At 43.8% G+C, this 22,785-nt stretch overlaps 1 protein-coding gene across 5 annotated transcripts in view; it reads right to left on the bottom strand.

Moving 5' to 3' along the window:
* The window catches only part of EML1 (EMAP like 1), a 191,550-nt gene that overhangs the window by 73,460 nt on the left and 95,305 nt on the right, over positions 1-22,785 (bottom strand). For all 5 annotated transcript variants that reach the window (XM_065905958.1, XM_065905956.1, XM_065905957.1 and 2 more), the window contains exon 2: positions 8,774-8,956. In XM_065905958.1, the coding sequence (XP_065762030.1) occupies positions 8,774-8,956 (183 nt within the window). The remainder of the gene's footprint in view (positions 1-8,773; positions 8,957-22,785) is intronic.

The raw sequence follows: 22,785 nt of genomic DNA, 5'->3' as shown, positions 1-22,785 counted from the left end.
TTCATCATTCGAAATGGGAGGATTGGAATACCCAGACTTTCATGAAATATTATCTTTGACAATATATTTTCAAAACTATAGCTGATGTAAACACAGACATTCCAAGTATAGGTAGTCAAACCTACTAATGTTTGTTATTATGATATTGTTATAACCTTATGATCAAGATACCCTTTTAACTGTTGTTGTTGTTAACTTATTAAGTCGTGTCCAACTCTTTGCAACCTCATGGACTGCAGCACGCCAGGCTCCTCTGTCCTCCACTATCTCCCAGCGTTTGCTCACATTCATGTCTACTGAATAGGTGATGCTAACCATCTCATCCTTTGTTGCCCTCTTCTCTTCCCGCTCTCAGTTGTTCTAGCATCAGCGTCTTTTCCGGAGTCGGTTCTTCACATCAGGTGGCCAGTGTTGTAATTTCAGCTTCTGCATCAGTCCTTCCAATGAATATTCAGGACTGATTTCCTTTAGGATGGACTGGTTGGATCTCCTTGCAGTCCAAGGGACTCTCACGAGTCTTCTCCAACACCACAGTTCAAAAGCATCAACTCTTTGGTGCTCAGCTTTCTTTATGGTCCAACTCTCAAATCTGTAGGTGACTACTGGAAAAACCATAGCTTTGACTATATGGACCTTTGTCAGCAAAGTGATATCTCTGCTTTTTAATATGCTATCTAGGTTGGTCATAGCTTTCCTTCCAAGGAGCAAGCATCTTTTAATTTCATGGCTACAGTCACTCACCGTCCACAGAGATTTTGGAGCCCCAAGAAAATGAAATCTATCACCCTTTTAATTTACATCACATTAACAACTCAATAAAAAACAATAACAACTTATCAAATGTGCAACATTTGATAAATTAAACATTCCATTAGGTTTCAAAATAAACTTAATTATGAAAAGCATGACTATGTATGTGATTATATGTAGAAATTCAAAGTTTGACATAACTGACCATTATGAACTCAGAATTCCTAACTTTCTACTTCAAAATTGAAAAGATGTCTATAGTTGGAATCAGAAAAGGTGACCTGCTTTTGCTAAATTGTAAGACAAAGCAGATAATTACTCATGTGCTGGGTAAGAGCCTTATCGCTAATTCCGAGCAATATTACGGATGCATTTATCCCTGGATCCAGCAATCCCACTTCCAGGAGCCTACCCTAAAGATATACTGGAGAAATAAAAATGCCATATGCACAAGGCCTGTTTGTAAAACAGGGATGGCATATGCCCATTTCTTTCTGCTTTTATAAGCATTTGAATGTATTCATAATACAAAGTTTAAAAACAATCTTTCTCAGTCTCTGAAAAACTGAATATATCTACCAAGTGCTCAGTCGCTCAGCCGTGTCCAACTCCTTGCAGTCCCATGGACTGCAGCCCATCAGGTTCCTCTGTCTGTGGGATTCTCCAGGCAAGAACACTGGAGTGGGCTGCCATTTCCTCCTCCATATCTATCAAGTCTTTTCTACAAATCACTAATGAATGTCTATTTAAACTGGCAAAGGCAATTACAGAGGAAAATGGAAGAAACTATAGCATGTTCTGTCTAAAAGAAAGCACAGTTATTTTCTGTAATTAACCAATTTGTAAGGAGAAAGATAAGGAAAAAGCACAGTAGATGAGAGAGGGAAAAATCGCAAATTTTGGCTAACCACGATAAAAAAACTAAGTTAAATATGCATTGATTTCATTCACTGCAAAGAACTTAAAATTTTTTAATTTGCTAGTTACATCTCTCTAATAAAATTTATAGTGAAAAGACTATAATACAATATTTTACACAATTATATGCTGAATATAATTTATTGTATTTGGGATACTTTGCAAATTAAATCTTGAAAAAAGAACTCTCATTTCAACTCACATAGTTATTCATTTCTTAAATATCTGGTTTGATTTGAATAATGCTAATTTAAATAATACTGCTAAGAGGCGTGTACATCCAAGCAACACGGATGACTGAAAGAACATAAGTGGAGCCAGGCCTACAGGGGTCAAGTTCCAGATTTTCCCAAACCAGATGGACAATTTGCATGGGGCAAATTATCCAGTCTCCTAGAGGCTGCCTTCTCATCTGTAAAACGGGAACAATAATACCCACCTCAAAGGGCTGTGGAGAAGTGACACGAATTAATACATCCAAAATACCTACTGCAAAGGCCAACACCGATCCAGTTAACAAACGGTAGTCTCAGGTATTATAGTGAATATCAGGGGTAGGTGTTAATGTAGCAGAAGCTACTTAAGGATGACCTGCAGTTTGCTTTCAGCAGTACTCGCAAAGACTAAGTTCTGAGACGAGGTTTTGATGTCCCAGATTAACAGAACTGTCATGCTTGTCAGCGCCTCCAGCAGATGGCTTCTGCTTATAGTGATTTACTCTCTGATCTGTTGATTAATGGGACTATTAATATAAAGATCAGAAAAGTCTGAAGAAGGTGTATTCAGGTTTTTAAAAAGTTAAGCTGTCAAATGACAGTCTGAACTGCCAAGCAAAATTTAAAATGAGAAATAAGAACTCTTGTTGGTTAATGTATAAAAAAGCAGACAATCCTCTCATACAAGGGACAACTAGATTTCAACCTACATTTTACATTAAAATCCCATAACACTTCCCTAGAACCGAAATGGAAATTAGTCGTGCATGTCAGCAGTGGATCTATTATGAATTTAACTCCAAAGCACATTGCTTGTCTTCTTGAGTATACACATGAGCAAGCTCCAGTCTCCAGACATTTGCTCTGAGCCCTGTTGCTGACCTTGTGCACTAAAGATCACCTTTGGCAGGAAGAAAGGAGTCATTTTTAAAGCATACATTCCTTCTGCTTATTAAGGAATGTACATCAAAGAACATTTAGTATAAAAGTATAAAAAGGAAAAAAAAAATCATCACCACATCACTCAGAGGAAAAAAAGAAAGATAACTCTTGGTACACTTCACTCTTCTTTGTATATATTTTGTCTGTTTAGTTGGAAAATACAACACATCCAGTTGGATATCCTGATTCTGCCTTTTAATATAATACACAAACATCTCCCATGCCATTACCTAAAACAGAAGCATCTTTGAAGATTACAAAGCGTTCCCTCACATGAGGTGCCACAGTTTTCTGGTCATGTCCCTAGTGGTTGCTTTTGCTATTGTTTTCTATACAATTTTTCTCCAATACCTGTATTCTGTAAGGAATTCCCTTATTCACATGCATTTTTCTATGTCTGTACCCAGAAGAGCAGTATAACGGGGTCTGTTCACTGCATTCTGTGCCCCCAGTCCAACCACAATATTGAAAAAACTTTCATATTACCAATTTTAAGAATATCGGCTTCCAGAAACTATTTGATTCTCTTCTCCCCACTTTATGATAACCCGAGCTCAGCATAATTAAAACATCCCAAATCTTCCCAGTCCCTTGGACAGCAAGAAGTTTAAACCCATCAACCCTAGAGGAAATCAACCCTGAATGTTCATCGGAAGGGCTGATGTTGAAGCTGAAGCTCCAATATAGTTTGGTCACCTGATGCAAAGAGCCGACTCACTTTAAAAGACCCTGATGCTGGGAAAGATTGAAGGCGGAGGAGAAGGGAGCGACAGAGGATGAGATGGTTGGATGGCCATCACTGACTCAATGGACATGAGTTTGAGCAAGCTCTGGGAGATAGTGAAGGACAGGGAAGCCTGGTGTGCTGCAGTCCATGGGGTCACAAAGAGTCATACGCACCTTAGCAAATGCACAAGAACAACAAATCTTCCAATCTGAAAGTTTTTTTGTTTACTTGGCTACATTGGGTCTGAGTTGCAGCATTCAGGATCCTCCTTGAGTCCTGTGGGACCCTGGTTACAGTGTGCGGATATCTAGTTGTGGTACGTGGACCCTGGAGTGCCGGCTCAGTAATGAGGTGCGGTCTTAGTTGCTCTGTGGTATGTGGGATCTTAGTTCCCTGACCAGGATTCGAACCCATGTCCCTCGCATTGGAAGGTGAATTCTTAACCACTGGACCACCAGGGAAGGACCTTTGAAAGTTAATCCCACCTGAACAAAGCTGAGGTTCTCTACAGTTGAGATGCATGACATGACATGGGAACAAGTTCTTCATGTGTTTTATTTTTTTAAATAACATAAGCAAAGAAAAAGGAGGACAGCAATCCTAAGACCCAGGGTTAAGAAGAGATGTTAAATTAGCACAAAACACCAGTCCTGGGGGTAGGGGAAGGTTACCAAGGAAAAGAAAAGCCTAAGACTCAGCTCTCTCTCTATAAACTATCTGTCCAGGGTTGGCTGCAACTTTCCTTTGTCTCAGGAGGCCCCGGGCTTGATCTGTTAGTGAGTTACTTTCACGAGACTACAGTTCTCATTGGGGTATGAATTAAGTCACGTGAAGAATGATAAAGTAAGTCAAAGCTTAGACGTCAGGATAAACTTTCTTCAAGTGAGTGAAGTATTGTCGTGAAAGAGGCTTCTCAGGTGGCTCAGTGGTAAAGAATCCGCCTGCCGATGCAGGAGACGCAGGAGACCGGGGTTTGATCCCCAAGTTGGGAAGATCTCCTGGAGGAGGAAATGGCAACCCACGCCAGTATTCTTGCCTGGAAAAGTCCACGGACAGAGGAGACTGGCGGGCTACTACAGTTCATGGGGTCGCAAAGAGTCAGACTTGATTGAGTGCGCGCACACACACACACACACACACACACACACACACACACACACACACACACACACACACACACACACACACACACTATCATGAAAAGGATGAGTTATTATCCACGGTCTCCCCGGCAATACTGAGGCCAGGGAGCGGACGCTGCGGTGCGACGTTTTAGAATGGCTGTCGGACGGTCACGGCACTCTCCACGCCCTTCTTCTGAGCTGAGCCCCCCCAGAGGCTCCCCGTCTGACCAGGCGGCCTGTTTCTTTGCGGCTCAATCATCCCCGTCGCTGGGCAAACAGCCCAACACTGGGCACTGGAAGCTCAAGACACTGAGCCCTAAGCTTCTGACAACTCACCCGGCAGGGAAAATGGCTTAATATCTAAGAATCAGAACACCATGTGCCCAGTCTGTATGAGGGTGGCAAACCCAAAGAACAGCAAGTGATAGTAATGACATGGCCTTCAAAGACCCAAAGGAGGTTTGTCTCAGAGCCGTCCTGTCTAAGCATCCCCCAACTAAGCCACAGCTGTGGCGTGCCAGCTCCAGGTAAGGGGGTACTCGGCGTGCCAACAATGCAAGCTCTGAAAGAGAAGCAGCGACTCGGAGCTTCCAATGGGATCACTTCCGCTTCTCCCCTCCTCTCCCACCATCCTCTACGTGCATGTCAAAGACAGAACACCACAGACCCCTGCATTCAGGCCATGCCACTCACCAGCTCTCTTATGACCTTTTTTCTATTTCTTGGTGTGACTTAATCGTGCTTTGGTTTATTTTCATTTTCGAAAAGAATGCTATAAAGAAACATCCAATCTAAGTATGAAAAACAACAAAAGAGAAGTTTCCAAAACTCAAACTTTACTCTTAATCAAGAAAAGAAAACTCCTGGGCAGGCCCCTTTATTCCCCCCTCCTTTTCTAAAAATAGAAGTTTTAGAAGCCTGAAGTTGTATATAAAGCAACGACTTCAAATGTACCCTTTAGGATACAGTAGTCATCAGATTTATTTTTGGAAAGCTGCGTAGGTCAAGAATACCTAGAATAACCTGGTTTCTATTTAAAATACCCTAATCGCTTTGTAATTTAGGAGAAAAAGATTATTTATAGGGATTATTCACAATGTAGGCATCTCCCAATATGTATATCTCACATGGAGCTGGTGATAATTACCCTGAAGGACAGGGAAGAGAGATTGCTTTCCACAGACATGTGAAAATGTATCCAGGCCAGAGAAGAAATGAACAGATGCAACATCAAGATAGTACCCTCTCCTGACTCCAAGGAAAAGATGGCAACTGTGAAATGATTTCTTAAATCCCAACAAAATAAGAAAGTTAATTTTAAAGGGACATTTACATGCTGCAGACTTAAAAGGGCTTAACCAAAGGAATTTGACAGCCAAGATGAATTCCGTTTGCAAGAGTTAGCCATGAGGAAAAGCGGTTCTGGCCAAAGATGAGTAACGCATGTTGGCTGAAATCAGATGCCAGGGTTCTAACTAGCAGGAGAGAAGCTTTTACGAGGCATTTTATTTCTACAACTGTAAGAAGAGGGTCACTACAGAATTACTTAACACACAAATATTGCTTTCTATTTTGTTCCCAGGCACCACTGGGGAATGAAATGGTGATTTAAATGTGCCAGAAATCCACTATTTATAGGTATAGAACTCTGTCACAGGCTATGTTCTACCAGGAAAAAGAAAAAGGGATTTAAAGAAAAACCGGGAGGAGCTTATGAGCAAAGAAGGAGGGGAAGTTAGTAATAAGTTTCTGGTTCTAAGCATGTCAGGGAGGGGCCTGCCCCCTCTCAGCCCCTGATCAGAAGTGTTTGCTGTGCTGAACTGGACGACAGTGTAAGCTGAGGGCAGACAGACGAGAGTCACTGAAAGTATCCAGGAGGCACGGCCTCCACGGGGGCCAAGGACTCGTGTGTGGTTTTGGTTCTGCAAGCTCTCTCTATCCCAGAGTCTTAATAAACTGTTTTCCGGTCCACTGTGGACATTTCTTCCTTGACTCAACTGGCATTTACTGATCATCTACAACTGTGTATGTCTCGGCTACAATTCACCAACGTCGGCTACAAGTCACCAACGTCGGCTACAAGTCACCAACGTCAGCTACAAGTCACCAACGTCGGCTACAACTCACCAATGTCGGTGACAAGTCATCAACGTCAGCTACTAGTCACTGAAGTCTACTGCAATTCACCAATGTCGGCTACAACTCACCAACGTCAGCCACAACTCACCAACGTCGGCTACAACTCACCAATGTCGGTGATAAGTCATCAACATCAGCTACTAGTCACTGAAGTCTACTGCAATTCACCAATGTCGGCTACAACTCACCAACATCGGCCACAACTCACCAATGATGGTGAAGTCACCAACGTCAGCTACTAGTCACCAATGTCTACTGCAATTCACCAATGTTGGCTACAACTCACCAATGTTAGCTATAACTCACCAGTGTCAGCTATAATTCACCAAATTTGGCTACAACTCACCAACATTGGCTACAACTCACCAATGTCGGCTACAATTCACCAACATTGGTCACAACTCACCAATGTTGGCTACAACTCACCAATGTCAACTACAATTCACCAATGTCGGCTATAACTCACCAATGTCGGCTACCAGTCACCAATGTCCAGCCAAAAGAAACCGTCACACTTCATGGGATGATTTCAACAATCCTACGATTGCTTCACTATTGTTCTAAGCTTGGGTTCTCTGTCAATATTAAGAGAGCAACATATCTCCTGGAGCAAGAATCTGTCATGAGTCACCATGGGATCCTACCATCCCACTCCTGGGCATATGTCCAGAGGAAATGATAACTCAGAAAGATACATGTGCCCCAGTGTCAGGAGCAGCACTACGTACAATAGCCAAGACAGTGAAGCAACCTAAATGTTCGTCAACAGAGGAGTGGATAAAGAAGATGTGGCACATTATATACAACGGAGTATTACCCAGCCATAAAAAGGATGAAATAATGCCACTTGCAGCACCATGGATGAACCTAGAGATGATCATACAAAGTGAAGTAAGTCAGACAGAGAAAGACCAATGCCACAGGCTATCACTTATATGTGGAATAAAAAAAAAAACACAAATGAATTTATTTACAAAACAGAAATAGACGCATAGACATAGAAAACAAACTTATGATTACTAAAGCGGAAAGGAGAGAGAGGGATAAATTAGGCAGTTGCGATTAACGTATACAACTTGTTGTTGTTGTTCAGTTGTTAAGTCGTGTCCAACTCTTTGTGACCCCATGGACTGCAGCACACCAGGCTCCTCTGTCCGCCACTATCTCCTGGAGTTTGCTCAAATTCATTTCCGTTGAGTTGGTGATGCTATCTAACCATCTCATCTGTATATAAAATAGATAACCGACAAGGACCTACTGTACATATAGTCAGAGAACTATACTCAGTATTTTGTGACAACCCATAAGGGCTTCCCAGGTGACGTACCAGTAAAGCACCTGCCTGCCAAGGCAGGAGACCCAGGTTCTATCCCTGGGTCGGGGAGATCACCTGGAGGAGGAAATAGCAACCTGCTCCACTATCTGTGCCTGGAAAATTCCAGGACAGAGGAGCCTGGCTGTTCATGGGATCGCAAAGAGTCCGACACAACTGAGCGACTGAGCACACACACACATAAAGGGGAAAGAGTCTGATACATGTATATTTACATGTGTATGTAAAAAGAATAGATACATGCATACGTATATTCTTCCCAGGTGGCGCTAGTGGCAAAGAGCCTACCTGCCAACGCAGCAGACGGGGATTTGATCCATGGGTCGGGAAGATTGCTGTAGAAGGAAATGACAACCCACTCCAGTATTCTTCCCTGGAGAACCCCACAGACAGAGGAGCCTGGCAGGCTACAGTCCATGGGTCACAAAGAGTCGGACACAACTGAAGCAACTTAGCGCGCACGCACATATATGAGTAACTGAAGCACTTTGTTGTACACCTGCCTACCACAACATTGTAAATCAACTGAACTTCGACGTTTTAGAAAAGAACACTTAAAATGAGAAAAAAGCAAAATGCACCACCGCCGAGCCCGCTGTCGCTCCCGTGCATCTGCAACGCGCACCTTTGGTAGGTCCTTTCCTGTTGAGCACGGCCTGCTGCTCCTCGGTGATGTTCAGCCTCCGAACCACATCGGCGAGAGCCGACTTGAGCAGCTGGATGTCGTCCTCCTGCATCTGGACTCGCTGCTCCAGGGAGGCGATGCGGTCTGTCACCTCCATGCTGCTGGCAGCAGAAGCGCTGTCATCTAGACCAAGGAAAAAAGTACCAAATTAGCCTCAACTGCTGCCCAGAGAAATCAGACCAACAGACACACACCGGCACGTTGCCATCACACCATAATATTTAAAAACTAGAGACCATGGCTTCCCTGGTGGCTCAGTTGATAAAGAATCCGCGTGCAGTGCAGGAGACCCACCTGAGTGCAGGAGACCTGGCTTCAATCCTTGGGTCAGGAAGATCCCCTGGAGGAGGAAATGGCAACCCACTCCAATATTCTTGCCTGGAAAATCCCATGGACAGAGGAGCCTGGCAGGCTGCAGTCCATGGTGTCACAAAGAATCAGACACAACTGAGCAACTAAACCACCACCACCAGAGACCACGGCAGACTTGTGTGAAACCTTTTATTATAAGGGACAACAGTGCTTCATTCTGCTACTGTCTTTTCATTCTCTAGGTTTGTGCTTTTCATTTTTTTAAAACTGTGGTTTTAATTGCCATGATATTTTTCTAGAGCCGGGTCATTTTCTTTACATGGTATTAGACAACCCTAAAAGTAGAGTGGATATTAGCATACATCTAGTACAACTTCCCACACGTGGCAGAAATCTGCTGCCCAGCCTCTGGCTTTTGTTCCAATGATGCTACTGACAGGTCCGTGCGATGATCACGGGGCCACAGTACCCACCAGTCAAGACTTTAAAGGATCGGCTAATCTGACAAAGAGGCTTTCCAGGTGGCTCAGTGGTAAAGAATCTGCCAGGAGATGCAGGTTTGATCACTGGGTTGGGAAGATCCTCTTAGATGGAAATGAAAACTCACCCCAGTATTCTTGCCTGGGAAATCCCATGGACAGGGGAGCCTGGCAGGCTGCAGTCCATGCAGCCACAAAGAGTCAGACAACATAACTTAGCAACTAAACAACAACAGACCTGACAAAGGAATCAGTTCAGTTCCGTCGCTCAGTCGTGTCCGACTCTTTGTGACCCCGTGGACTGCAACACGCCAGGCTTCCTGGTCCATCCCCAACTTCTGGTGCTTGCTCAAACTCATGTCCATTGAGTCGGTGATGCCATCCAACCACCTCATCCTCTGTCACCCACTTCTCCTCCTGCCTTCAATCTTTCCCAGCATCAGGGTCTGTTCCAATGATCGGCTCTTCGCATCAGGTGCTCAAAGTACTGGAGCTTCAGCTTCAGCATCAGTTCTCCCAGTGAATATTCAGGACTGATTTCCTTCATGATGGACTGGCTGGATCTCCTTGCAGTCCAAGGGACTCTCAAGAATCTTCTCCAACACCACAGTTCAAAAGCATCAATTTTTCAGTGCTCAGCTTTCTTTATGGTCCAGCTCTCACATCCATACATAACTACAGGAAAAACCATAGTTTTGACTATATGGACCTTTGTCGGCAAAGTAACGTCTCTGCTTTTTAACATGCTGTCTAGGTTGGTCACAGCTTTTATCCCAAGGAGCAAGCAACTTTTAATTTCATGGCTGCAGTCACCATCTGCAGTGATTTTGGAGCCCAAGAAAACAAAGTCTGTCAGTATTTCCACTGTTTCCCATCTATTTGCCATGAAGTGATGGGACTGGATGCCATGATCTTAATTTTTTGATCATTGAGTTTTAAGCCAGCTTTTTCACTCCCCTCTTTCACTTTCATCAAGAGGCTCTTCAGTTCCTCTTCTCTTTCTGCCATAAGGGTGGTATCATCTGCATATCTGAGGTTATTGATATTTCTCCCGGCAATCTTGATTCCAGCTTGTGCTTCATTCAGCCCAGCATTTTGCATGATGTACTCTGCATGTAAGTTAAATAAGCAGGGTGACAATATACAGCCTCGATGACAGGAGTGCCCAAATCTGTTCGCAAACACACGCTTACAGCTAGAGTCATCACAGTTTTGCCTGGAATCGCTAACTCACAATTCCTTAGCAAGGTCCATCAGGGCCCTCCGTGGTCCACTTGGCCTCTCCAACTCATCTTACACCCTTCTTCCCTTCTGTTTCTGAGTTCCAGTCAAACTATCCTTTCTCTCTTACTTTAAGGATTTGTATCTGCTGTTGCCTTTGCCTGAAGTATTTCTCAATCAGGTTTTTTCATCACCAAGTTCTGTTCTTTCAGTCTCAATTCAAATGGGAGTTTTTCAGAGAATCTGGCGAATAACCTTCCCTAAAGTTGTTCTTTTCAGTCACATTCACCTTGTTTCTTTTCTTTTTTTTTTCTGGACATGCCATGCCCTGGTGACTCAGCTGGTAAAGAATCCAAGACCCGGGTTTGATCCCTGGGTTGGGAAGATCCCCTGGAGAAGGGAAAGGCCACCCACTCCAGTATTCTGGCCTAGAGAATTTCATGGATGGTATAGCCCATGGGGGTTGCAAAGAGTCGGACACAACCGATTAACTTTCACTTTATGTACAGAGGAGCCTGGTGAGCTTCAGTCCATAGGGTCACAAAGAATGCGATACGAATGAAATGACTTAGCACACATGCATGCAGTTTGCAGATGGTAGTTCCCCGATCAGGGATCAAACCTGCAGCGGAAGCGTGCAATCTTTATCACTGGACCGCCGAGGAAGTCACATCCATCTTCTTTCTTTCATAGCATCACCACGAACTACCTTGCTTGTTTGCTTACTGTTTATGTCTCCTAACTAACAGGTAAGCATCATGAATCTCTTCTGCTTCTTGGTATGACGACTTCTCTTGGACAGCACTCCCTGCAGAAAGGCACTGTTAAGCCTACAAATCATACAAATAACAGAAGAAGTACTGGAGCGTGGACACAAGCATACAGACTCCAGGGGGAGTTTGCACTCGCTTGGTGGAGGGCAGATGGGGAACTATAAAAAAACCCAAAACTCCCTTTTTCGTGATCTTTAGCCCCGGGCTAAGCAGTAAACACACAGGAGGGTGAGGACACATGTAGAAAAACCTGCAGTCTTTTTGTCCTTAAAAAATAAAAAAATGAAGTCTGAGAACTGTGAACACTGCAGAGAGCAGGGAAATCCCCAAATGAAAAAAGCTAGAGGTGGGGGTGATCCTCAAACTCTGTCTCTTTATTTCTGATTGAATACCATGATACAAAACAGCACTGAAAAATTCATTAGACATTAGTGTTTGATTAATAATGTGTTTTCTAAGCCATAAAAATCTGCTTATAAAAAGTGAAAGTGAAAGTCACTCAGTTGTGTCTGATTCTTTGTGACCTCATGGACTATACAGTCCATAGAAATCTTCAGGCCACAATACTGGAGGGGGTAGCCTTTCCCTTCTCCAGGGGGTCTTCCCAACCCAGGGATAGAACCCAGGGATCCCACATTGCAGGTAGATTCTTTGCCAACTGAGCTATCAGGGAAGCCCCCAATCTGCTTATAGAATCATATTTTTGCTCTGAGGAGGGTGCCACATCCATCACTGGGACCTGAACACACAGAATGTGCTGGCCAGCACAGTCCTGGACAGGAATGAGTCAGGCTCTATCGTTCAACCTTGTGTCTTATAATCAATATCATATAATTCAGCGTGTAAGACAGGCAGCTATAAGATTATATAGCTGCTGCTCTACATTATCAACATTTATGATGCAAAACAGCATTCCGGTGGCCTGTCTGTGCTATGTGCATGCATGCGTGCTAAGTCGCTTTAGTCGTGTCCAACTCTGTGTGACCCTATGGACTTCAGCCTGCCAGGCTCCTCTGTCCATGGAATTCTCCAGGCCAAAATACTGGAGTGGGTAGATGTTCCCTTCTCCAGGGGATCTTCCGAACCTGGGGATCGAACTCAGGTCTCCCGCACTACCGGTGGATTCTTTACCATCCGAGCCACCAGGTAAACCCAAGAACCTCCGTATCTGCCTTCAAATACAAGTGATTAAAAACTTAAATGTCTGATCTGCTTAAGAGGACCTCCATTTGTGAGACTGGCTGAAGTTCTCCCCAGGCCATACAATCCCGGAGCCTATCAGATCCTGCCAGCACCACCGCTCTCCCCTGCTGTGGACTGTCTTCTGCTCCTGCGGGCAATGACCCTCGAGATCAGACTCGGGCTTCTGGGCAGCAGGGGCAGTGCCTGAAGTTCTTAACCTTGCACACAGAAAAGGCCAGTGTTGTTCAAACGCCTTACCATGCCAGTTCAGCCGGAGCCAAGCTGATTAGCATAATGAGAAGCAAAACCCCAAGCCCGGTTTAACCAACACAAACCATTCCCAACCTCTGCGCATGGCACAGCACAGGATGGGCGCTCGTGTCTGAATTCCATCAAAGAAAACCTCATGAGACTGGGAATCCGGCCCACATGAAACCTTCATAGGTTATTTATTTAAGTAATCTCCATTCCAAGGCCTCTAAAGTTCATCTACAGAGGTCATTAAAATGGTGTTAACAAGAGGGCAGCTTGATTGGTTTTCAAAGTTTTCGCATTCTTTCAAGCATCACCGCACTTTGGGGTGTGTTAGAGGAAGCTTGGAAAAAGATGATATTCTCTGTACTATTACTCCTTGAGTTTTTAACTAGAACTATTGACTGTGGCACTGCTCATTTCCTCAGGAAGACCTGGGGGTCTATTTACACAGGGCGGGCAGGATGTCCCTTTATCTCAGCATCGGTAACGATCCCTCCGATGGTGATGATGCTGTGTGTGAGCGGGTGGGCAGGATTTAACGTGAGGCGGCACCAGCCCACAGTGGTGCGAGGACCTCAGGGCAGATGTCTCAGCTGGCCAGCTGCTTTAGAAGGCACTGTGTGTCCTCTGCCAGCCACAGACCTTCCTGGGGCTACAAGTCCAGCCTCCTGGCATTCTGTCAAGGTCTGAACGCAGTTCAGGAGACTGGTTCTTGGAAAAGATCACGATCAGGGTTACCTGCACTGGACTGTCCGGGTCTTGGGGCTTCTGAGAGGACACTGACCTGGGATTCAAACTCAGCAGGGCTCAGCTCCTGGGTCTGGCACTTATGAACTGCGTGACCTTGGCCAACGACTTGACCACTCCAGGAATATCACCATAACCTGTCTTCTGAAGTTTTTGTGAGGTCAGAGGTTAATGTATATGAAACGTCAAATAGAATGACGGCAAATGGGTGCTCAACACAAATGGTAGTTTAGTATTTTTTCACTTGTTCGTATTGCTTTATGTTTTTTAACTTTTTATTTTGTATTGGGGTATAGCCAATTAACAAGGTTGTGATAGTTTCGGATGAACAGCAAAGGAACTCAGTCATACATATTCATGTGTCCATTCTCCCCCAAACTCCCCTCCCACCCAGGCTGCCATATAACACTGAGCAGAGTGCCACGCGCCACACAGTAGGTCCTTGATGGCTACCCATTTTAAATACAGCAGTGTGTACACGTCCATCCCAAATTCCCTAGGTAGTTTAGTATTTCTATAGTTCATTGTTGTTAATATTATCAGGGCAAAGAGCAAACACTGAAAACAGAGAAATCAACTTTAATAACAGTTATTGAACACATGCTGCAAGTATGTGCAGGGCCTGCCCCACGAGACAGGCTGAGACTAAAGTAAAAAGTACCATTTCTGGCTCTGCAGCGCCTTGATCAAGTTGGGGAAACGTGACATAAGCTGAAGATGAACAGTTTCATCAAAGTTCTCTGCCACAACAGTAGGGCCTCCCTGGTGGCTCAGACGGTGGAGAATCTGCCTGCAGTGCGGGAGACCCAGTCTGGATCCCCTGGGTCGGGAACAAACCCTGGAGAAGGGAATGGCAACCCACTCCAGTATTCTTGCCTGGAGAGTGCCATGGACAGAGGAGCCTGGCGGGCTCCAGTCCATGGGGTGGCAGAGTGAGACAGGACTGAAGCGACTTAGCATGCATGCTGTCACGCGAAAGTGTCAGTCACTCAGTTGTGTCCGACTCTTTGCATGCCACGGACTGTAGTCCACCAGGCTCCTCTGTCCATGGGATTCTCCAGGCAAGAATGCTGGAGTGGGTTGCCATGCCTCACTCCATGGGATCTTCCCAACCCAAGGATCAAACCTGCGTCTCTCATGTCTCCTGCATTGGCAGGCAGGTTCTTGACCATCTAAGTCAGCAGGGAAGCCTTGACAGCACCTGACTGGTGGCCAAAACACGTACCAAGCATTCCATCCAAGGCTCCATCTTGACTTGCTTCTTGTGAGAACCTAGCCAAACTTCTTTCTGAGTTTCAAGTGATATCAACAGGCCTGGTAGGTCCTATAGCACGCCTGGTTCCAAAGGTAAAAAGGGCACTTGAGCTGTGCCCTTTACCTGGGCTTCATGCTGCTATTTGTGGCTATGACTTTCAAGCTTAATTACTGTTTGACAGTAAAAAAGTGGCACAAAAAGATCTTCAGGTAACATATCTGCTTTATTCTATTAAAAAGGCAAAGAAAGCACACTTTTTTCTTCATTCATATGATTATCTCATTACTTAGAGATAAAAACAGACTCTTGACTCTAAGTCTCCTGGTGATATGAAGGTGCTGCTATTATCTGAATGATGTTCCAGGAGGTCAAAGTAGGGCTATTCAATTTAAAAGGTTGACTGAGAATCTGTCCCCTTTATTTGAGGTGGCCTCTCTTTTCCTTAATGATTTAAAACATTAAGGATAGCACCAAACAGTAATAGCTACCTTCATTTCCCATCCACTATGTGTCAAACCCTGGGTCTTATGGTGCATTATCTCTAATCCACACGACTTCTTATTTTCCTTTTTTTGGCCAGGCCCTGCTGCATGCAGGATCTTAGTTCCCAAACCAGGGATTGAACCCATGTGCCCTGCATTAGGAGCCTAGAGTCTTAACCACTGGACCACCAGGGAAGTCCTCGTTCAACTGGCTCCATCTGGTTTGTCATGCCTGTTTCAGGCATCTCACCCACCTCATCTAAGTCATGCAGTGAACACAGCAAGCCAAAGGCGAGTCTCTACATGCGATCCTGGAGTCTCTCCAAATGACAAGTATTCATTCCAGTAGGATGTGTATGGTACTAAGCATAAAATAAGTGGGTAATTTTTGCATCATTTTACCTTTTCCAAAATATTAGACAAATGCTATTTAGAAAAAGCCTTATTATAGGGTTCTAGTATTTTAGGAACCAATCATAAAAGCAATAAGGACTAAGGACGTCTCAATAATCTGTAGGCAGACACTTAACGTAAAAGCTGGCTTTCTGTACCATGCACTGTCTGCAGAAAAGTTATGTTACATCACTACAGTATTCACTAGCAAAAGAAATGTGGAAATAGGCAGCGTGGAGAAGCAACATATGTTCTGTCATTTTGGGGTCTGAATTTCAGCCCTACTGTCAGATTTGTGGCCCTGCACACCACCCCTGGCTGAAGGGTTCCAGCTTTATTTCACTTCTAAGACTCAGGCTTCTCCTTTGATCATCTGGGTTGGTCAGGAACTCTGAGTCTTGCTCATCCCAGGGCTGGACCTGCCACTTGAGCTCTGGCTCTGAAATTCATCACTTCATAGAAAATTACAAGAGCTGACCTTATCCACTAGTAAAGCTGTTTCAAATGACGTTGAGCTAATGTTCGTATACTTGATGGTAAAAGAATTCTAAAGCCCCTGACTGATATAAATGTAAAATAGAAATATATAAATCAGTCGCTGCCATTGTGACTGATTAAGGAGCTTCAGCAGAGGCTCTTGAATCTGGAAGGAAACTGTATCAAGATCTTTTATGAGTCTTGGGTTGTAAAACAGTGGTGCCGGACACCAGAAAAAACACATAAGATCACCCTAAGAAGCAATATGTGACTCATTTGAATTTAGATGACACAGAGTTTAAAGCTAACAAACCTTCCATTCAATTCAATAAGATGTTACTAAAGCATCTTCTGGGCCAGACACTGTGACCTTCCTAACCTCAGGGCTCTCTACCTAGCAGAACAGAGACTGGTCAACAAATAACTGTCCCAGAAAAACAGGGACACAAATCAGAGAGCAATTAAATTGTCCCCACCCCACCTCCATCACACACTGAGCAAAAAGCCGGCTGGAGATGTAACACAAGGACCAGACAAACCTAGAATGAAACACAGGTGGAGCGCAAAGAGCAGGGTTCCAGGGGAGCTGCTGGGTTTCAATTAATGCTTAACGGGTGAAATAAGAGAGAAAGTAGAAGAACAACCGCTTATGGAAAGGCCAGCCTTGAAATTCCCTGGTTGTGTATTTAGGAAATGTGTTGATTACTTTATCTTGAAATATGCTCTAATTTCATTTTGCCTAACGATGGTTACCAAGCCAGCAAAGACTTCCCACAGAGCCCTGAGATTTCTTGAAATCCTCAGAATGCTTATTTAACACTTAACACTTTAATATTCATTTCTAATACTATACACACTTCCACATACACACACACACATGTGTAGACATACACCTTCATGCACACACACCCTTAACTTTGCAGAAGTAATTCTAAGTCTTGTTTCTGTTTGAAATTTAAAGACCTAGAAACTGTAAAATGGTTAATACCTTTTCTGTCCATTTTACAGTATTTTTAACCCTGAATTTCCCAGATTTATTTAATAAATATCTTTGACAGCCTAGTACATATCAAGTATACATCAAGCCTGATTTTCACTTCAGAGAACATGACTTTAATGAGCACAGTTCATGTAAAAGCAACACAAACCTGCAGGGGGTGAATTCTGCAATGGAGGGAAGTATTTACAAGACATCCCTTGAGCAAACATTGTGAAGTCTCCCAGGGCTACGGACCAGGATTACTGAACCTCAGTGTCCCCAAGAGCATAAGCAAGCAATGCCATTAAAATCGAGAAATTAATACATTAATTCTAAGATCTTTGACATCTAGTGTGGTCATAAAGGGGAAAGGTTCACATGGGGAAAAGTGAGGTTTCCGATAAGAGACATCCCCACTGCACAGTTTTAAAGCAAACAAGAGATGCTCCCAACAATGTGTGGAGTGATCGGCCCTAAAACTTGAACTTTGCTCTGAAGTTCAGAAGCACCACACTAAGGCAGGAATGGCATGTCCAGCCTCTGGAACAGCTGGGATGAGGGAGTGGAGGAAGGGGAGGGAGGGCGGAAGGAGAGGAGAGAGAAGAGAGGGGACGAGGGGTGGGAGGAGGGAGAGGAGAGGAGGGGAGGACAGCCAAGCAGAGAGGAGGGAGAAGAAAAAAGACTAAAGCTTTGCAACAAAGCTCCTAGCAAGTCATGCAGGATCCCTGAATCCTTACCATAAAAGGCAAGATTAAAATTCTGGAGGTGGGGAAGGGGAGAGCAGACAGAATAACAAGCACAAGGGTGGGACTTGACAGAGATCTAAAACCAGAGCCTACATTTTTATTTCACGTGGAGACTACTGCAACATGCACTGATTGTATTTGTTGTACACCACACCATAAGAGGTCCTCGCTTCATAAACTGACTTAACAAAAATGTCTAAAAAGGTAACTTTAACAAGTCTTTATTTGATACAATGGATTTAAAACCTTTCAGTAAAAGAAATAAAATGAAAGCTACTCTCATTATTTTTCTATTAATTTCCATTAGTATAAAAGTGTTTTGATTTAAAGTTCTCTACAGTTACATTACCCATAACATTGACTGTCTTCTACAGTGAACTGTTTTGATTAGTTTTAGACAATATTCCCCTGCACGAAAGCCTGTGCTTTTAATAGTTGAGATGAAGGTCAGAAAGGCACAATTTAAATGGTCTGAAATACACCTCTGGGGCTAAAGCTAGACCACTGGTTCTTCAAGACACAACTTTCTAAAACATACTGAAAACCAGTGGTCTGTCTTCAGGACAATACGGCAGACATGACTGGTTCATGGATGACATGACAATGGAAAATACGTAGGTTCTCATTGTGCAGACTATCTTTTAGGTTCTTATCAAAAAAGTGGAGCTACAACCCTCTAAGGTTAGAATCTAAAAGGATGTTTGAACTCTAACCTCTCCCACCCACATTCTTTTCTGTGATTATCATTACTGTAAAATTTTTTCTTTGCCTTTTCTTATTGACATTGTGTAACTACTTTTTTGTTTTTCAAGGTGTCATCAACTTCTGCTTCGAGCCAAGATGGAGCAACAGGGACTGGACTTGCTATCCCACCTAAAACAGCTAAAAAGAACAGACGAGATCTATTACATGGTGGTTTGCCAAGACACTGGATATCAGACAGCGAGAGCTGTGGCTGCTCAGAGGACAAGCAAAGAGGTGAGCCCTGTGACTGTCCCAGGGCACAGCCTGGAGAGTTTCCAGGAAGCCATGCCAGGGGGGGACCGGGTGGAGCCTGGGGGTCTCTTTTGGTGGGGGAGACAGTGCTGGAAGTCCAGAAGAGCCAAGATGATGAGAGTTCAGAGGGCAGAATACCAAAGTGCAGAGACCCGCAAAGAGAGGAAACTGCAGGAATGTGCAGAGAATACCTGCAGCTCTTCGGCTGAGAAGCTGTCAGCAATAATGTGTGAGGAGATCACCCGGTCTTGGGCAGGAGCCGCCCAATAAGGGTAAAGACAGCCATTCCAGAGCTCACACAGGGCGGGTAATGGTTCCTGTCAGGCTGAGCTAGGGTGGAAAACCACAAAATCCACAGGGTACTGGGTAGAGAACACAGAGGGTTTGACCCTAGACTAAATGCTACTCTGCTTCCCCCTAATGAAGCTTAAGAGCGAGACTTGAAAGAATCAAACTGTTTCCAAGTAACTTAACCACATCCCAGAACAAAGCTCAAAAAATTTATGGGAATATAAAATATCCATCTCTCAATAAGGTAAAATTCATGTCTGGCATCAAATAAAAAACCACCAGGCATTCAAAGAAGCAGGAAAATATGACCCATAAGAAGGAAAAGAACCAACTGACAAAACTAACCCAGAAATGATAGAATTACGAGGCAAGGAAATTAAAGCTATCATAACTGTACTGCCTATGTTCCAGAAGCTAAAAGAAAGAAATGAATGTGTTAGGAAGATGCATGGAAGATATATATTAAGATATAGAATAAGGAAAACTTCTAGAGATGAAAACTATAACACACTAGATGAGAGTAACTAAAAAGATGAGTGAGCATGAAGAGACAGCAATAGAAACTTCCCAAAATGAAATTCAGAGGAAAAAAAGACTCCAAAGGGGGAGGAAGAGATAGAGAAAAGATGAATGAGCATGAAGCATCAGAAGGGTTGTGGGACAACTTCAAGTGTCCTAATATCTACGAAGCTCAAGTCCCTAAGGAGATCAAACCAGTCCATCCTAAAGGAAAACCACCTTGAATACTCACTGGAAGGACTGTGGCTGAAGCTGAAGCTCCAATACTCTGGCCACCTGATGCAGACTTGACTCACTGGGAAGACCCTGAAGATGGGAAAGACTGAAGACAAAACTCACTTCTGCTGCTTGATCCAACCATTCCACTCTTAGCTGTTCACCCAAGAGAAATGAAAACATAGGCGCATACAAAGACTGGAAACAGCCCAAACGTCCACCAACAAATGAATACGTAAACAAACTGTGGTATGTCCATACAACGGATATACGAGTTGGGAATAAAAGTATACTAACAATGAACAAGCAACGATACGGAGGAATGTCAAAACAATTTTGCTGAGTAAAAGAAGCCAGAAAATAGAGTACATGCTGTACAATTCTGTTTATATAAAATCACACAAGATGCAAACCAATCTATAGTGACAGAATATCAGTGGCTGAAGAGGTGGACGAAGCAGAGCAATGATGGAGGGCCAAAAAGACACTTCAGGGCTTGGTGATTATCTTCATTATCTTGATTGTGGTTATGGTTTCATGGATACACACATATGTCAAAACTTATCAAATTGCTCATTTAAGTATGTTCAGATTATTGTAGGTCAATGATACTTCCAGAAAGCTTTTTTTTTTTTTTCTTAAGGGGAAAAAAGCAGTGGAAGGAAAAACAACAAAGAAAAAAAAAAAGTATGCACATTTTAATGATTCCAGAAAATCCAGTGTTACCAGGTACCAAATATCCTTTGTGGAATGAGGCAAAATACAAAAGATTAGAAAATATTTGGCTTGGATAAAGAAACGGAAAGGATAAATTGAACTGTTTCTGGACCTAAAGCTTATAACAGACTTTTTCTTAATGGACTTAAAAAAAAAGGAAAATAGTTTTGATCAAGTCAGTGCTATATATTCAGCAGTCACAGCAAAATGACATTTCCCCCATCTCCCATCCCCCAATTTAACTCAGCAGAGCTTTTAAAGTTCTCCTGAAGTTCCTCATTCCAAATTCCATAAAAGAGACAAATTCCCTGGCTCACAGCTGCTGATCACCCAAAGGGAGCGGTGCTGAGCTCAGGGCTCAGGTCCAAGGCCCTGAAGACGCGCTTCCGTGGCACCTGTCCCCGAGGGCTACAGTCTCCCCCGCAGCTGGTTCTCTTTCCACTGAGAGCTCAGACAGTGAGACTGAGATCAAACAGCCAACAGAACCATTCGGCGAGACATTCAGATCTATCCACAAAGACATTTCGCCTCTCCACATTCAAAACCCTGCTTCCAGCCCCCACCAAAACACACTGGCAAATACTGCCTGGAGTACATATCTATAACATGGTCACCGTCAAAGGGCATTCGAATAATACAAACGGACAATCTAGTTCTCTAATCTTTTTAACGTACTTGAAAAGGATATTGATGCATTTGAGCTGTGGCAGCTTCCCAAAGTGAAATTCTGCAGCCTGATCCTTTATTCAAGTACCGTGTGACGTTTAATCTGAAAGATGAACTCTAGAAAAAATGAGGGGGCAGTGAGCCAAGAGAGTGGGAGGGGGAGGAGATGACTGAAATAACCTTGTCGGTCTAGAACCCCTGGAGAATAACATTCCTAGAAAGCTGAGTATTAGGAGGGGTCATCCTTTCAAGGGGCACATTTTTTAGAAAGTTTCAACCATTTTGTGCAATAGCAGAGAGATAAAAAATGGTCAAAGGACTTGAGCAGACACTTCTCCAAAGAAAACACCCAGATGGCCACTAAGCACATGAGAAATGTTTGACATCATCAGTCATTAGGGAACTGTAAATCAAAACCGCAACGGACCAGCCCTTCACCTCATACACGAGGAGGGGTAAAGTCAACAAGACTGAAAACGACAAGTGTTGGCGGGGACGTGGAGAAACTGAACCTTGGGCGCTGCGGGTTAGGAAAGAATTAATCAAATGGTACTGCCTCTGTGGAACACAGCACGGCGGGCCCTCAAAAAGGTGAACACAGGATGATCAATTACCATTCCACCCCTAAGGCGGTTGCTGTTCAGTCGCTCAGTCACGTCTGACTCTTTGTGACCCCGCAGACCGCAGCGCTCCAGGCTCCCCTGTCCTTCACCATTTCCCAGGGTTTGCTCTGACTCACGTCCATTGAATCGGTGAAGCCACCCAACCATCTCATCCTCTGTCACCCCCTTCTCCTCAATCTCCAGGGTATACACCACAGATATGTCTAAAGGGTGTCTGTACACTCATGTCACCGTAGCCTTAGTCACAACAGCCAAAAGTTAGAGATGATCAATGAATGAACAAAATGCGGTCTTTCCACAAATGAAATACTACTCAGATAAACAAGAAATGAAGCTTTGATACATGCTACAACATGGATGGAACTTGAAAACTGTATGCCAAGTGAAATCTGCCAGTTATAAAAAGCCAAATGTTGTATGATACCACTTATATGAAGGGCTTCCCTGGTGGTTCAGACGGTGAAGAATTCACCTGCAATGCAGGAGACTTGGGTTTCATCCTTGGGTTGGGAAGATCCTCTGGAGGAGGAAATGGCAACCCACTCCAGGATGCTTCCCTGAATAATCCCATGGACAGAAGAGGATGGAATGTCTAGAACAAGCAAGTTCTTAGAGGCAGAAAG

Source organism: Muntiacus reevesi, chromosome 15, assembly GCF_963930625.1.
Source record: "Muntiacus reevesi chromosome 15, mMunRee1.1, whole genome shotgun sequence".
Lineage (NCBI taxonomy): Eukaryota > Metazoa > Chordata > Mammalia > Artiodactyla > Cervidae > Muntiacus > Muntiacus reevesi.
Note: the sequence above shows the minus strand (reverse complement) of the source record. Positions and strands in the feature narration are given on the sequence as shown.